Genomic DNA, 16976 nt, shown 5'->3' on the forward strand with positions numbered 1-16976 from the left:
ATTTTATCCCCATGTTGTGATATCACAACAAACCTTTCAGCTGTTTAAACCTCATTTGGACCAATAAATGCTATTAATAAGACGAACATGAAGCTGAGTGTTGAATAATACACCCAAAGTATCAGGAAACAAAAATGCAATGTATCTTCAAATCTTTGAAGGTCAGTATATATGCATCTGTAGACACTCACAGATCTCCATGCACCAGCCCATAGACATCATGAATGTTCCAGCCGTAACCTCCCAGTAGCACTATGACGAGGATAATGATGACCAGGGCAGGAAGGCCCCAGCTCAGCAGGAAGTAGAGCAGATAGCGTCTTTCTGTGTGCTCGTCATTCATCACCAGCGTCTGCCAGAAGTTCACGGCCTGCAGAGAACGTACAAGAACTGTGAGATTACGAGAAATGGGGAAAATTTCACTGTCAAGTCTTCATAACACCATTAAGTGAAGACAAAGACATCTCACAAGAAAAACACATCTACATTTATTGATAACATTATTTGCAATTAAAATACTGCACATACATCTCAATATCACCACCTTTAAAAATATTAACAGAGTCAAATCAATGTTTCTGCATTCACTGATCTCTGGTCTGTTACACCAGCCATACTCACTATGCAGACCTGCTTGAATATTGTGGCTTAGAAAGCATGAACAGCCTGATACCTGAGAGCTTTTAAAACTTATGATTTCATCTTCTTGATGTGGAATTATTTGTGTGGTTTGGATAAGTTCTTTCCACATTACCCAACTGCTCTTCTGATTCAGTTGAAAACATGCAAATTACTTTTGTAAAATTCCAACTTTACTGTTGGGCTTCACCTGACTTATGTGTCTTATAAACTCCAGTGCTGAAATTAATTAATCTAATTAATAATTAATTGGACTGAATGAGTGAAAACTTCAAATACATTTAACAGCTCAACAAAATCAAACATACTGAGTTTGATCAACCATTTTTTAAGTTGCCTTTTTATTTAGTAGAGTCCTATTTGCAGTCTGAGGGCCAATGGGCAGGGGCTGTGTGTATATATATATATATATATATATATATATATATATATATATATATATATAAAATATGTTTGTGCAACTAACTCTAAACCTTCTCTAAACCTGAACTTCTGAATATTGATTTTATGAATCTACACATCATTTTAAGGCAACGGATTGTTTAAATAATTCTGCTAACATATTATTATTCAATATATTATTCAAACGATTCCACTTTGGAAATATTTGTACCCAAATTGGTTGATGTTTACCAGAGCTCTTGGACAGATTTCTAGTGCGGCATCAATGAGGTCAACGTCTGATATCATGAAACCTCTAACCTTTGACATGCAACCACCACAAGCCTTAGAGTTACATACCTCAAGCAGTGCAATGCTTACGTTGAATAAATGAAAAGATCCACTGAAACTCGCTGAGCTTATACTTTTATCTATTTCCATCAGTAATAGCTTTATTAATGGGATATTGAGTAGCTGCGGCACCTTTCTGCTGTGCTGGTCTTGGAAGATGCTCAGGAAAATTGGAGCGTTGCCGGTTATTATATAACCGTGTGAAAGTCTGAATTAACATCAACTCAGTGAGACCTAGATGCACCTATGCAATACTTGATGCGTTTTTGGTGGGTAGGTCATCCAGCTGGCACCATGCCATGAGTTCCTGGCCTTCCAACTATGACTGACTGGAGACTTCCAGACTGATGCTGGCTAGGTACTGAAATCTGATTCATTAGGCTTGGGAGGGAGCTCTCAAATCAATGGTCTTTATTGACTGACTTGTAAAGAAGAAATGGGAATGTACACTTCTCCTCAGTACTTGATCTTCATTGACTGAGTGGATGTACTTGGGTGACACTGATGTATATTTTGGCTAATAAAATCAGTTGATATTAAGGCTCCATTATGATTATTAATTGGTTGTGAATTCCACAAAGAAAGCACCAGTCCTTAGTGGATTTGTAATAAGCAGATAGCTTTCATGAGAGAAACTGCAAACTGCTGAAGTTTTTTATGATTCCATGGACTTGGTAAGACAAAGAAAGAGAACATTTTACTGAAAGACAGACAAAAACAGGCACATAGGCAAATGGCAACTAGACAAAGCCAGAGCAGAAAAGGGTTTTGAGTGAATGAAAGAGAGGAGAAGGGAAAGACTAAGAGATCATGACACCAAAAGGGAATGAAAAGGGGAGCTCTAATTACTCACATATCTAGCCTTAGGCTGCCATTAATTCTGATATGATTTGCCAGCTGTGATTATGAGAAAAACAGCACACGCCAAACACATTTTGTTTCAGGACATAAATACTTTCCACTCTGAATCATGGTTTACCTTTCCCATTACTGAGTGAGAATTAGTTCCATGTGTATTTCCGTTCAGACACACATTTAAACACATACGCATGCAGATAATCAACGTTACTGTGACCGATATTTTTCATATCCTTTTAGTTTTTTCACCAGAACTTCAGAATAGAATATTGAAATATGCTGAAAAGCATTTGACAGCATGTACATGTTTGACCTCACACAACCCTAGCAGATTAGCATTCTTTGAGTACCTCACACTAATATTTCAGTGCTCACTGTAATAAACATCACATGCAAAAGGGGATTACCTCCCCTATATAAACAAACCACCCCCCATTTGTTTTGCTCAACATTGAGGTAAAAAACAGCTTATCCGTTATGTGAGAAAAACAGTCTTTGATTTTAAGGTCACATAGGGTTAAGGGTATACTTCTTGGGTCTGTACACGGTCCAATTCCTTTTCAAACAGAAAGAGAAAAACAACCAAGGCCCCAATGTTTGCATGTGTGTAGGGATTATGAGCAATGCTCTTCTAACTTTCATTGAGCACGGTTATGCCACATCCTGTTGTTTCCTGAGCCCTGAGAGAACAAGCTGACCTTCATAACTTGGGTGAGGTTATATCCAAGGCCATATGTAGCAATTTTAGAACTTTGAGGGGTGGTGAAAAAAGGATTAGGGAGAAGAGTGAGGGCTGAAGGATGAGAGTTGGCTGAGGATTTGTGAAAGATCTCTGAACAGGGGCAGCAGGCATGTTAAAACGCCTCCTTCTCAAAGAGCCATGCAAGCAGAACTACACGTAGCTGGAGCAAGTCGTGCATGAGATTACGTAAAAACACGTGTTTTTTAAGTAGGCCGGGGATGAATGAGGCCTATTTTTGTTTCAAATTGGAGCCTATCTGAGCTGAGAATGGAAGAAGAAGCAAGTTAGCCAGGCCAAGAAAAATTTCTAAACTACTAGCTAAGCTCTGGTGCCTTTGATATTTGCTTGCCAGTGGTTCCATGAAATTCTGATCATTTCGATTTCCTAATCAGATTTACAAAGAAAGATTGCATACAGTCGTATGCAAACGTTTGAAGATTTTTTAAGTAAAAGTAAGTTAACTCATTCTCTACATGAAACAAATTTATATATTTGCTGCAAATTCTACTGCACAATTTCTATTTATTTTTTTTTGTTTAACCTATTGGAACAAAGCATAAAACAGAAAATAGCTTTTACGTTTTATTTTTCCAACATTGAATTCAGTAAATAAACAGTAACTGTGTGCATTAAAACATGCAGATGCGTGTTCTCTGCAGAAGATTGTTAACTTATTTTGACATAGAATATCAAAACACATAATTTGACCAGGTGTGCACAAACCTGTTAGCTAAATGAACTTTATACCTCCAGTCCTAAAACTAAAGAAGCAAATTCCAGGTACCAAACATGTCTGTTCGACTGCAATTGAGAACGGGTACAACTGTGGGAATTAGATTTTAGGCCAAACTATAGCTTTAAATAGTCTGGCTTCTATAATGGATCTGATACTGTGCTTGGCTCCAACCTGTATGAGCATCCAGCTGAACTGGCTGAGGTGGAAGTAGTGAAAGAAGAGGCCCAGAGCTGCACAGCTGTCCTCTGAGAACATCCTGCCCCTGAACGCTGACACCAGGAAGCAAATCTGAAACAGACAGAGGACAGTAGTTACATCAGCTGAAGTCCTGGTACAGTACAGACTTTTCAAAACACACACTGCATTCCCACCATCTTTTACACAACATGTTCACCCTGACATTTCAGGAGCATAGGCTCTCATAACCCTCTAGACATAGCCGGATGATTTATGGCTATATATTTTTCATGCATTTTTAAAAGCCTTGAGACCACGAATCCAAGAGTTGAGGCCATATTTCACAGAGAATTCAACAGGACATCATTCTGCAGAATGGAAAGCCAAAAATGGCCAACAGTGGAAGTTGCTACTGTGTCTAATTATGTCTGCGTGTTTGTATCTGTTTTATAAGCATGTGGATTACCACCAGCTCATTTTTTAACATTCCTAGCCAAAACAGCCTTTCAGTACAAGTTATTCAATTTTCTGGCCCCAAAAACAAAGTATAACAGTGAATTACACAAAAACTTTAACCCTAAGCATCATTGTTTTCAGTATTTAGTGTGTCCACTCTTTCCCTTATTTACAGCTTCCACTCTTTTCAGGTGACTTCTTTCTGCTTTTCAAAGAAATCTGCAGTGACATTTTTCCACACCTCCAAAGTTCAGTCTTAGAAGTTTGGGTCTCACTTTATTTGGATAGGCCACTATAGTCCTCTATAGATTATATACAGATGTTCAAATTGTTAAACTATCTGTTAAACCCAGTTGACTCTAAACAGTTGGGGGGGTAGGGTTAGGACTAGAACCAGGGTATGGTTTGGATTTAAGATTTGGGTTAAGGTTAGGGCTAGGATTAGAGCCAGGTTTGGAGTTAAAGCCAATTATTGTCACTTTAGTAGATATTTGTTGAAAGTAACTTGAAATGAAGTATCTACAAAGCATCTAAAGTGGACTATCCAAATAAAGTGTTACTGAAGTTTGTTGCACTTTGTGCTTATCACAATCAAAGTAATCTCAAATACAAATTTAGACTCATTTCAGATGTCCAGTTTCAGTGTTGCAGTACAGATTTTGTCCCTTTTCTCAGTCTTTTCTCATTTACAGTCTCCTTGACAGTTGACTTTTTTTTTTAGGCCAAACTTTGCAAACCTTAAGAAGTTGCAGTGACAACCAAAGCACTGGTCAGAAGTAGATTCTAAACTTTGAATCAATGTCATATTTGTGTTCATTAGAGGAAGAGTTATTATTGATTTGAGTTTCATGTTCTGTTATTGTTGTGTGGTTATGTGTACAGTCTTGTTTTTGCAGCATGTTTTTATTTGACTTTGAAACAAGTGGAAAAAGTCGGCAGTGCAGGACCTGTGGAGCCAGAAAGTGAATCAAATGTGAACGTAGTTCATTGTGTAATTCACTATGCAATCAAATATGAAAATAAACAATTAGATTTGAATAGTATAACAAAACATATATAAGTGTTTTCATAGGTAAAATTAATGGAATGATATGCATTCAGCTAAAAGATTAGTACTTGGCCAATGATCATCAAAAGAACAATAGGCCAGACCAGACAGATGAAAAAGGCCACAAAAGGAGCTAAATATACTGCATAGACCTTATTCCATTGCTCAGTGAACACCTGGGACATGGGCCAGTGCCAGGTGTGCCAGGCATTTGTTGTTATATAACACAAAGCACACAGATACCAAAGCACTTATAGCAAGGAAAGGAAAGAGAGAGAGTGAGAGACACAATGTACTTGTGAGAGTGTGTAAGAGGAAGAGATAGACAAAGAGAGACGGAACACACAAAAGATGTGTCTCTGGAAGGTCCCTGAATTAAAACTCAAAGCAGCTAAGCCAGTGAACAAAGAGCAACAATCATCTTTAATTTGTCACGTTTATGTTTAAATAATTTTAGATGTTCATTCATTCATTCATTCATTCATTCATTCATTCATTCATTCCCAGGTCCATTCAGGTTTACGTATGAGATCTGCACACACAGTTGGCTTACTGCCACTAGGTTGAGTCCCTGCACAGAAAAGATGAATTATTGCTTGAATGAATGAATGAATGAATGATGAGTGCTGTGTTCAGTTCCCAAAAGAAATCTACAGGGATATTTTTCCACACCTCCCCACCATCCAACCAAAGAAATCCCAACCACAGCGATGCTGAGGTCTGGACTCTGGAGTGGTCAGTTCATTGTTATGAAAACACCAGCAGCTTCTTTGTTCAATTTGCAAATTTTCTTCTGCCTATTTTCTTTTCTCAGTAAGGGCCTCATGACAGCTACGCATCTTTTCAGACCCATAGTGTTGAGTCAGCTTCTCACAGTGGAATGATGGACAGAAACACTTGGATTTTGTCTGAAGCAAGAGTGCAGCTTGTTTTTCTCCTCTTTCCCAAAGATGAAAGCTTTAAGTGCTGTTTATCTGATGGTGACAGTTTTGGTGGTCTACCAGGCCTTGCATGCATGTTAGGAGACTCATGTTTATCCTTCAATCATTTTTTGACTTCTGAACAGTTTGCAGAACCATCGTTAACCATCCACATTACTGACTGACCGAAGCATTTTGAACATATTGCAAGATGTATCACAATTAAAATGTGTAGAAATATAATCGCAATACTAGATTTTTTTCATATAGTAACAAGCTAGTATGAGAGTTTGTTTTAATGCCTACTGAAACTACTGCCTGCAGAAATAAAACCCTTCTCTTTCATCAGGTGAACGCTGACTTTATAACCAAACTGACCTCATCCACGTAGCAAATTAAAAACGTTCAAGTTTTAGGCCTCAGCTATCTATCATCACTAACACCCAAATATAAAGAAACCAACAAAAAGTGATTCTAATTCCTCAACGTTTGCATATCTACACAATTTCTCAAACAGCCTGCTCAGTGCACACCTGTTTTGCTGACTCGGATGATGAAGGTTAAACTGTGACACTGCATTTTGTGCTGGCACATATAGAGCGCTGTGATATTGCTCCGAGAGACGACCTTGTCTTTCGCAGACAGATTTTGACATTACTCATGCGTTTCCACCCTGGAGGGGACTCTTTCAGGCACAAATGGGGAAGGCTGGGGACATACTTGCCAAACTGACAGTGTGCTGGGTGATAGATGATCGGCTACAGATGGATCTGTCAAAGCTCAAGTGGATTTAATGCTCCGTTCATCATAACATCTTTATCACCATCATCAGTGCTACGCTAAGTAACTAATACAGGTCTTGCTCAAGTTAAGTGATACTTTTTTAAATCCCACAACCAGGGAAATTCCACCTCTGCATTTAACCCATCTGTGAAGTGAAACACCACATACACACTAGTGAATACACACACACTAGGGGGCAGTGAGCACACTTGCCCGGAGCGGTGGGCAGCCCTATCCATGGCACCCGGGGAGAAATTTGGGGTTAGGTCTCATGCTCAAGGACACCTCAGTCATGGACTGTCGGCACTGGGGATCGAACCGGCAACCTTCCGGTCACAGGGCCAGATCCCTAACCTCCAGCCCCTCCGACTGCCCCAAAAAGTTTTTTTGTTTCATATTGTTAGAAATAAAGTGCATGAAAATGCATTTTTGCATTTTCCAAATACCAAATACTTTCTACACATCACAGTACAGTATTACAACACTGTCATGTTACTATTTTTGTTATTTTCATGCCAATCGCCATAACATCACCGCATCTGTCATGACAATTACAGCTAATGGCAACATGACACTGTTAAATTACTGAACTAAATCTGTCAAGACAGCACATTGTGACTGTTTAAACTAAAGTATAGAAACTTTATAGGAGAAAACATTCTTTACTTTTAATGCAAGTCAATGTAAAGCATTTCAACAGGTCCGTTCATCATGACATTTTCTAATTCCAACAATCTAAAGGACAGCTGCTGAACACAAATGAAGTCTAAAAATAAAGATGGCAAAAAATCATACTTCTGGACAGCGACAACGTGACTGAAGCTATGACATATTTATAACATGCTGATGTCAATGGTATTTAGCCATTTTCACAGCTCCTTCTTCCTGTTCACCCACCACACATCTCCTTCCTGTTCACCAGTGCTCTTTCAGTTCTACCGCTATTCATTAAAATGGGGCCTGGCCTTGTAGCTCAAAGCAGAAAGCACCTGAAAAAAAGTGTTCTCTCCTGTCATACAGTCACAATAATCTAATAGAATCTCTATTCATATGGCACCATACTGTGACTGTCAGAGCAAAACCTTGTATCTCCAAAATAATATGTTTACAGGAAAACTGTACCTGGAGCCAAACTTGCACCTGGAGCCAAATGTGTACTTGATGAACATTTTAAAATAATGAAACAAACATTAAAATCAGGCTAAAGTAGTAAAATTTATGATTCATACGTTCAGACATTGCATGAATTGGTATCATATAAGCTGGGGATGCAACACTCAGAATGATGATGATAACATTTGTGGCACATACTTATACTTTTATACTCTTTCAATTTCATCAGATCAAAATTACCAGTATTTTTCTTTTTTTTTCTTCAAAAGAACCCATTTTATTTCTGTATATTGATATCATTTTGCCCATTGCTGGTCTCACTATGGGTGGGGAAGGTGTTTGCTTTGGCCAAGAAGGCTTTAGCAACATGTTCTACATGAGCAAAAAGGCGTCTTTCAAGTTTGTTTGTATAGACACCAAATAATAAGGTACACAGAGCGGACAGGGCACAGTCATAACAAACGATGGAATGAATTATGCTATTGTGCAAACATAACAGCGTTTCTATTTAAGTAAGGACACACCTAGCAATTTGTGAGTCAATGTAGAATCTACCACAACGTTATATAATTAGGAGCCACTTTAATAGATGTGTAATGTAATTGTTGAGTCATCTCCTGGTACGAATAATTTAACAGCATTGTGCTGGTCAAACTTCATATATCAAGAGGTGGTATGATGTTCAGAAAGATATTCCTTTCCAAAAACGGTCTTTGGGCCCAGTACGCTAGCCAACAGGAACACAGGACGCATACTGCACAAGAGTAATACCAGTCCGATAAATCAACAAAAATGTATGTGGCATCCTAATAAAAGGGCATTTCAACTTTCTAATGAGGGCACTGAACTCTAATAAAAGGGCACTGAACTTTCTAATGCACAAAAACAAGCCAGGATTATTTGACTTTCTGGTGAGGTAACTCTTAGCAACTTAACTCTTATAAGTTGCTGTTAACCCTGATGATTACAAAAGCCTGGAACTATTTCAAATGAATTATGTCTCATTCATTAACTGTAAGAAAGTTCTGCTTTACCTTAAAGCTACTGTTCAGACTGGCTTACAATTTGAGTTAATTAAATTCTGAATATTAACATCACAGAACAAGAATCTGTGTTTTATGGCCAATTAGCTTCTTATCTGAAGTTCAAATAAGGCAACATGTTAAGGCAGCCCTTTATTACGTTAAAACTCCACTTTCTCTGGTGTACAAACAAGCAGAGATGTTTTGCTGTGAATTGAAACTGATTCAAATTTTTATTAAGCATTTACTTTTGAGCACAAAATATCCTCTTTTCAGCCATGTTTGTCATTTTTGACACTACAGTAAACTACGGAATGTATGCACTGCAAATTGGACGACTGACCAAAAAATTATGCCACCATAGATTACGGCCATAAGGTCACTTTTCTAGTTTTAAAAGGAAACATTTGTAGAAGAATGGCTACAATCCACATAGCCAGCACCAGCAGGAAATGCCCAGCTCTGATGTAGAAGGGGACTGGGTTATAAACTGTTACACTGTTGCTCTTCCAAAGCAAACAGAGGAATAGGCCTTTCACTGGATTAGAGCAGCAGGCTCTATTACGAGTCAGTCAGGACGGAAGAGCCAAATAAAAAGTTCCAAGAAGTTTTTGCCTTCGGAAAGCCCATCACTCCTGCTGACTAAAGTGGAAATGCTAAGTTAGTGGAATAGGGTTGACATTCAGTGAACTTCCTGTTTGCATTATGGTGAATGGTGAGCAAGGGTGGTGGGTGTGGGCAGCTGGCAGGAGGTAGGACAGAGGGCAGGGACATTCTGGATCCTGAACGTTGACCAGGTGGTTTGCTGGGAAGTGTGATTCCGCGCAGTGGTGAGCTGGCTGGGGCAAATAGCAGCGCGGCCAAAGACTCAGTGTGAGTTAGCCACTAAAGGCCTACTGCAATCCTGGCCACACAAACACACACTAACTGTCCCTGGGGCATTTGAGGTCTTAAAATGTCACAATTCCCAAGCAACCCACTGTTTGTAACCTACATTTGAGTTTTCAAGGTACACAGCACAAAGGTATGAGTAACAGCTTATCTCTAGTATTTATCTGCAGAACTCCATACACGTTCTAGGGCCTGTCTGATACACTGTTTAGCCTATAAATTCAGCTGTTAAGATTAGCTGAATTTATCAGTATTGGTGGAAATGCCAGAATAACTTAATTATAACCCATGATTTTCCTGCTGCAGTATGTGAAGTATTCCTGCTCTAATATGTGAAGAATTATCTGAGAAAATGTGATTATATAATTAAATATTATCAGTTAAGAGATTGTTAGTTCCTGAAAATCATTATTGGTGACAAAATGTTCAAATCATTCAAGTCGTAAAACACAGAGCAAGCACTGTGTAATGTCTGCCATTCTGTGCCACTCTTACAGGTCAACATGGTGTCATGTTTTCCCAAGATTAACATGGAAAATGAAAATCGTTGTGGCTAAAATGAAAGGAAAATACAAATAAATATTCTGTGATACAAAAATGTTTTACTGGACACAGCAAAGAACATACCAACTGAAAGATGTAGGACATACTGTACTGCAGGGACTCTAGGGGCAGCTTCAGTGACGCACACTAAAGCACAAAACATGTTTTGTGCTATCCCAGCATTCCCCAGGGCAGGATATCTGAATGAACGTGGCAGGGGATTGGATCTCAGATCAGCTTTCTGCTTGATACGCCCTGCTTACGCAGGCTCACTCAATCGTTCACATCAGTAACTCTAGATTCCCTTTGGTTGAAGCAGGGGGCATCATCCTCCCTCCCCTAATGACCTTTCGGGCTGTATTTCCGGCCAGTGATTGATCCCAACACCTTATGTAACAAAGGGGACAATGGGAAAGAGTGGGCCCAGCTGCATTGTTTGTGAACACTACAGCAAAGGGAAGGTAGAGGAATTCCAGCTGCAACAAAACTTCAATAAAAAAGAAATTACCTAGTAGAATATAGTTGGTCTACAATGCAGGTGACACTCCAACCTTGGCAGCGACATCAGAAACAAAGCATCTAATTCTGGGTGACATAAATGTAATGCCTGATTCATGCATTGTAAATATGGATGAGTGGAGCTTCACCTCAGTAGTTTGTGAGGACTGAGCTATTGGTTATGCATCTTATCTTGGATCTTCTCCCTCAGGCCTAGTAGACTTTGGTGACATTCAGGAGGGGATGGTGACTAAGCCTGAGGGTTCTAGACCAGAGACGGGTAACCACCAATAGAGGATTAGAGGGTTCAACTCTGGGATTTAGCTGCATGAACAGATGGATAGTGGAGATACTGATCTACAGGTTCTACAGGGCTTTTAACAGAGAAATCTCTAGAAATACACCATCATACATCAACATGTCATATTCCCCTGTCCGATATGAACTTTTCAAATGAGCAAACTTTGGAAATTAAGTTCTGCAGTGCTACTTGAGTTAAATGCTCTATAACCCTTTGCTAATTAACCTTTAAAACTGAACAAAACCAACATCTGGGTCCCAATTTCTATCCAAAATGTCACACCGTGCTGAGAAATGTCAGAGTCTTCTCACTGGGCTTTCAATGTCTGATAGATGGAAAGAGGTTTTAGAGACAAAGGGTTTCATCCCCAAGCAGGTCCCTCACTGTGGCCTGTCATTAGCAGGCAAGAGGAAGACAGTGACACTCAGGGGCAGACACTGAAGGATGACTCATTCACAGCTCTTCTCAGATCACCATTATCAGCCTCTTAATGACAGCCCTGGCCCTCTGCCAGAACAACTTACACAGCCACAAGCTGAGATACCTAAATGCCTGAGCCAAAGTAACTGAGGCTATTTTCTCAGTGACATTGTGGCTTTAGCTGACTTTTTCGTTGGGTTTCTATGGATTCCAATTGTAGTTGTAAACTGTGATCGAAAATGGCACAAAGCCAGGCCGCTTTTTGAACATCGGTTTAAGATCAGTTGGAAGAAACTTCAAAGATAAGAGTTCTGCACTGACATTAATCCGATCCATTCGCTGGTGATGGGAGCTGAGAAGTCGTCTCCTCAGATATGGGCTGAGCAGGGTAGACAGGAGACGTGGGGCTTAAAATAGCTGCGTTTCACGCAGTAAGGAACCTTCACAGTGACTGGCAGATGACAAGGACTAGACAGGATGAGGGTAGAATATGACAGCACAACTAAAAACAAGGTAATGCAGCTTGGACAACTTTGTCCTAGGCAGTTCATAAATCCTGTCCTTGCCACAGTGTTTAGAAGCCAAACTAAGGGTGACATACCGCTTCAGTTTACCCTCAGATGCAACAGCCAAGTAAGCAAGCAAGAAAGCAAGTAAGCAGTCTTTAACATCAACACTATTCTATGATACCATTAATTTCAAACTAATTAATTCTATATAATACATAATATAAAAGTGATAAACATGCAACTTGTGTCTTGTAGGACTAGGCAATTTCCATCAGTCATACTGTCTGTAAAGCCTCTGCTGAATTCTGTATAACATGTACATGGATAGCTAACAATGCCTGGTTGCTGCATTATTCATAAAGCCCTTTCTCTGTGCCCTGCTAAATGTAGAACATCACTAGGTTCACTCCTCTTGAGCGTGCAGCACACAAGGATGTTGTCTTTTTCAAAGGAGCACCTCCCCCCACTTACAGAACAGCCTGTAAAGGAGTCGAGTTGTCTGCACCCTCGGGCTGTTTTCCGTTCAAATCAGGCAGACAGGTGAACCACAGTGCCAATTCCATGGAGGGTGTCTAGGTGCCTGTACTGCAAGGACTGTAACCATGTCCAAAAACATCTAAAGCAAACCAGGCATGCATGAATGAAAACATATACAAGTAAACAATCTGATGAACAGCTGTGATAAACTGTTGTACAAACACTGGCTGGACTGGGCTGTTCTGCAACAATAGACTGTGTTTGGGAACATGACACATCATGCAATTTACCACACAAAGTTACACCATAATGGCAATACTTTCCACTGCAAAAGCAGAAGAAAAGACTGCTCTCCCCCCACGTAATGCCACCCAAAGTGATAATAACAAGACAAGCAGAGTATCTTAGTCTGCCTCCCCCCTAAAGGAAGTGGAGATGGCTTGGCTGTTTCCTGTGTGGAGGCCGGGACAGCACGTGTGTTTGTCATCAAGCACCAAGGCTGCAACTCAAGGTTCGCTGTTGGCTGAATTGGCTGGCTGCCTAAAAGAACTGAGCAATCAAGTCTCGGTTCTCTCCTGTTGATGCCTCAAGGGTGGACGTTGATGATGATGTATTTTGTTCTGGGGCAGAATGTATTGTCAGTTGTCTGTGTCATTTTGGACCTTTGTCACTGATTATTATGTCTGCGAGTGGGATCAACAAAGAGGTAGAAAAAGAAAACAACAGAAGCATTTAGAGGTGACACCTCGAAAAATAAAGCTTAGATTGTAACACAGCGGCGAACACTCAAGCCCTAATGATTTCTGGTTACTAAAAATATATATGTCACTTTTTGTTCATTTTTATTCAACAGAATCATGCTTCTTTTTAAACCCTGCAAATATTACAGTACTACTTATTTGTTAAGTTTTGGTTAGAAACAAAAGGGTTACATTCTCTTCTGTCCAAGTAGGGATTTCTATGGTATCTTGGTAGACAGAGGCAAGTGAGCTCTTCTGTTGATTAGGCCTTCAGGTGCTGAAATAAAGGCTTAACATGTCAGATTAACCACCAACATAATTAAGAACTGACAGAGGAATAGTTGGGACCAATTTGCAAGGAAAAAAATGACTCTAGGCCTTCGAGGAGTATATATATGTCACTGAATTGGAATATGAGTGGTAGCCTGATCAGTGTGTCTCAATCAGATGTTAGAAAAGGAAAACAGTGCAGCTCTGTGCCAGGACTCCTTACTGACTTACTGTAAAAAAAGATAAAATATATGCTAATACTGTCTGTTAGCTTAAAAAAACACAAATGTCTTTCACAAACGCCCTTGCTTAATTCAGAATGGCCAAAAATGGTCATGTGATTTGCTGTTAGTGTAGCACTAACACACTTCTAGAATCACATTGGGTGCTAGCAGGAATTAGCATATTCACAGAGAGTGTACATTTTCTGAATGTTTTTGATATTTATGGTTCAAATTGAAGGCCTAGTTCTGATAGTCATAGCTGCCACTGCTAAAACCTGTCTGAAGCCATATTATGGTAACCTTATAAAAACATGCACTAATAAACAGCAACTAAATCATTATCTAATAGCACATATACATTTTAAACGCTTACTTAGTGTGATAAATCAGAAAGAAAAAAGACAGATAATAATGACTTAGAATTATTTAGATATTTGATACTCTAAATATATCTCTAGATAAATCTAAGCATTTATTTAGTAGCATAAAAGCGTATAAGCAGTATAAATGGACATCCTATCTATGTCCTGCTTTAAATGAGTCAGTTGGCTATGTTTTCTTTCATTTTCGTTACCTTGCCAAGTTGTTATTATATACTTGTTAAAACATGAATAATTATTTATTTGATCTGTTATAAAGTTTAAGATTAAGAAGGCCTTATTAGTCCCACAACGGGGAAATTTCCGTGAAGTGAAACACCACATACACACTAGTGAGCACACACACACTAGGGGGCAGTGAGCACACTTGCCCAGAGTGGTGGGCAGCCCTATCCGCAGCACCCGTGGAGCAGCAGGAGGTTAGGTACCTTGCTCAAGGACACCTCAGTCATGTACTGTCGGCTCTGGGGATTAAACCGGCGACCTTCCGGTCACAAGGCCGGTTCCTGAACCTCCAGCCCACGACTGCCCCAGATTCATTTATAGCATATATTATTATTACAGTTAATAACTCTGTTATTATAAAGTGTTCCTCATAACCTTTTGGATGAAAACAATGCCGCACCTGAATTATATATAAAACACACATATAACACATTTCAGTTAGAAAGTGGTTACTGTGAATGTCTTTCTCTGTAAAAACATCACACGAATACCCGTCAGTAATTCTGTCAGAAGATCAATTTGCTCCTGCTAGCCATCGCAAGGCAATTGATCCGGCTGCTGCTGCTGATGCTGCTTTAGCACTGTGCTATTAATAGCAGCAGCCAAAAAGATGACATCAGTGAGAGTACAACACTCTGCCAGACTGATACTCACTCTCTCTCTCTCTCTCTCCACCCCCTTTCCTCCTCCCCTAACAGCTACCGGTCTGAACTAGCTGGTTCCAGCCTCAGCAGCATCGTGGGTGTTTCCTCAGCTGCTTTTGTTCTGTGAAAGAGAGGCTGTATGTGCCGCACGTAGCTCACAGACCTGTATCCCTCTGTTCTTTATCCCCATCTATCCGCATCACTTTATAATTCTTCCTTATCCCCCTCTCCCCAGCCTCATCCTGGCCAGGCCCCTTCCCCATTATTATACCCACTTGTCTCAGAGTGTTATTTCAGGCAGGCTTAACTATAATGAAGGGCTGATGGGAGGAATTACCTGGCGAGGCTTCTTCTGATTTCACAGTGCTTTCGACAGTATGTGACTTGGTTGTGTGTGTGTGCGTGTGTGTGTGCGTGTGTGTGTGTGTGTGTGTGCCTACGTGTCTGTAAACGTACATGTTCGGCAGGCGCGCGGTCGATAGAATGCCTCTGAAAAAGGAAGGAGTCATATGGCAACGACTGAGTTAGTAGGGCAGTGCGGGAAGGCAGCAGGCATGACTCAGACATTCACTAAACGGACTTTTGCCACAAATAAGCGAAGACATAATGTGAGCAGTGGTGGTGGTTTCATGCGCTAGAGGAAAAGAAAGTCAGAAACCTAGAAATTCCAAACCAGTAGATCAGAGTGGCAACATTGTGACAGGGTCATTTCTTAAGAGGTGGCAAGAGAAGGAAATCTGGCAACAGCTCTAGCAGCTGATGTGATGATAAAGTGCATTTCTATTCAGTCCTTCACCCTCAGCAATTCTGACATTTGAAACTGTTTTTGTGATGTCACAAAAACCACCTAATTTACATATATCCTCCTATTTAACCTATTAGTCCTTAAGCCCCACCCAGTTATAAGGAGTGTTTCAGCCTGCTTCTTGAATGAGGTCCATTACAGGGGAATCAATCAGATCTTTTACATATATCAATCTTAAAGGCATAACAACAAAATCAACCTGTTTGATCTTAGGCATGAAAACAGGTTAGAAAATATTAATATAAAAAAATAAAGAATGGCTACTTTCAATATGGAAATACATACAAATATTATAATGGGGAAAAACGGAGTAGCCCAATCAACAAATAGACATTAAGACTAAAGAATAACAAATATAGCACATATATTTATTTTCCATTCTTTATAGCGATACATAACTATATATGTATATTTTTAATCCCGTAATCAAATTTTCCTGAGTTATTGTGACATTCCTAGGCTTTCACAAACCTCTTAGACCAAATGCAGAACTTGAGGCCAGGTTCCAGTCTTGGACAAAGAAGAGAACATTTCATTAATTTTTGAAAAATGGATTATAAAATAAAAGACTGCAGGAAAAACAAGGATTAAATAAGTTGTACATTCACAAAGATCAAACCAACTGTGGCTTTAGTTCTAACAGATATTTAACGACTGGCTCAGTGGCAGGTCACTCTCAGGGAGCTGCATGACAATAGGCCATGTCCTTGTTTACAAAGCACTGTTACTATAGTAAACAGAACCCTACAGGACGTAACCTACTGCAAGCTCTTTATACTCAGCCACCCACACGATACTCGTCCATTCTCCCTGCAAGGTTTAT

At 39.7% G+C, this 16976-nt stretch overlaps 1 protein-coding gene across 2 annotated transcripts in view; it reads right to left on the reverse strand.

Annotated features, from left to right (window-relative positions):
- adgrv1 (adhesion G protein-coupled receptor V1) overlaps nt 1–16976 on the reverse strand; it is a 241446-nt gene that overhangs the window by 47056 nt on the left and 177414 nt on the right. For both annotated transcript variants that reach the window (XM_017695589.2, XM_037531691.1), the window contains 2 exons: nt 3879–3995; nt 192–370 (listed from right to left, as the gene is read on the reverse strand). In XM_017695589.2, coding sequence (XP_017551078.2) covers nt 192–370; nt 3879–3995 — 296 coding nt within the window. The remainder of the gene's footprint in view (nt 1–191; nt 371–3878; nt 3996–16976) is intronic.

Source organism: Pygocentrus nattereri, chromosome 20 (assembly GCF_015220715.1).
Source record: "Pygocentrus nattereri isolate fPygNat1 chromosome 20, fPygNat1.pri, whole genome shotgun sequence".
Lineage (NCBI taxonomy): Eukaryota > Metazoa > Chordata > Actinopteri > Characiformes > Serrasalmidae > Pygocentrus > Pygocentrus nattereri.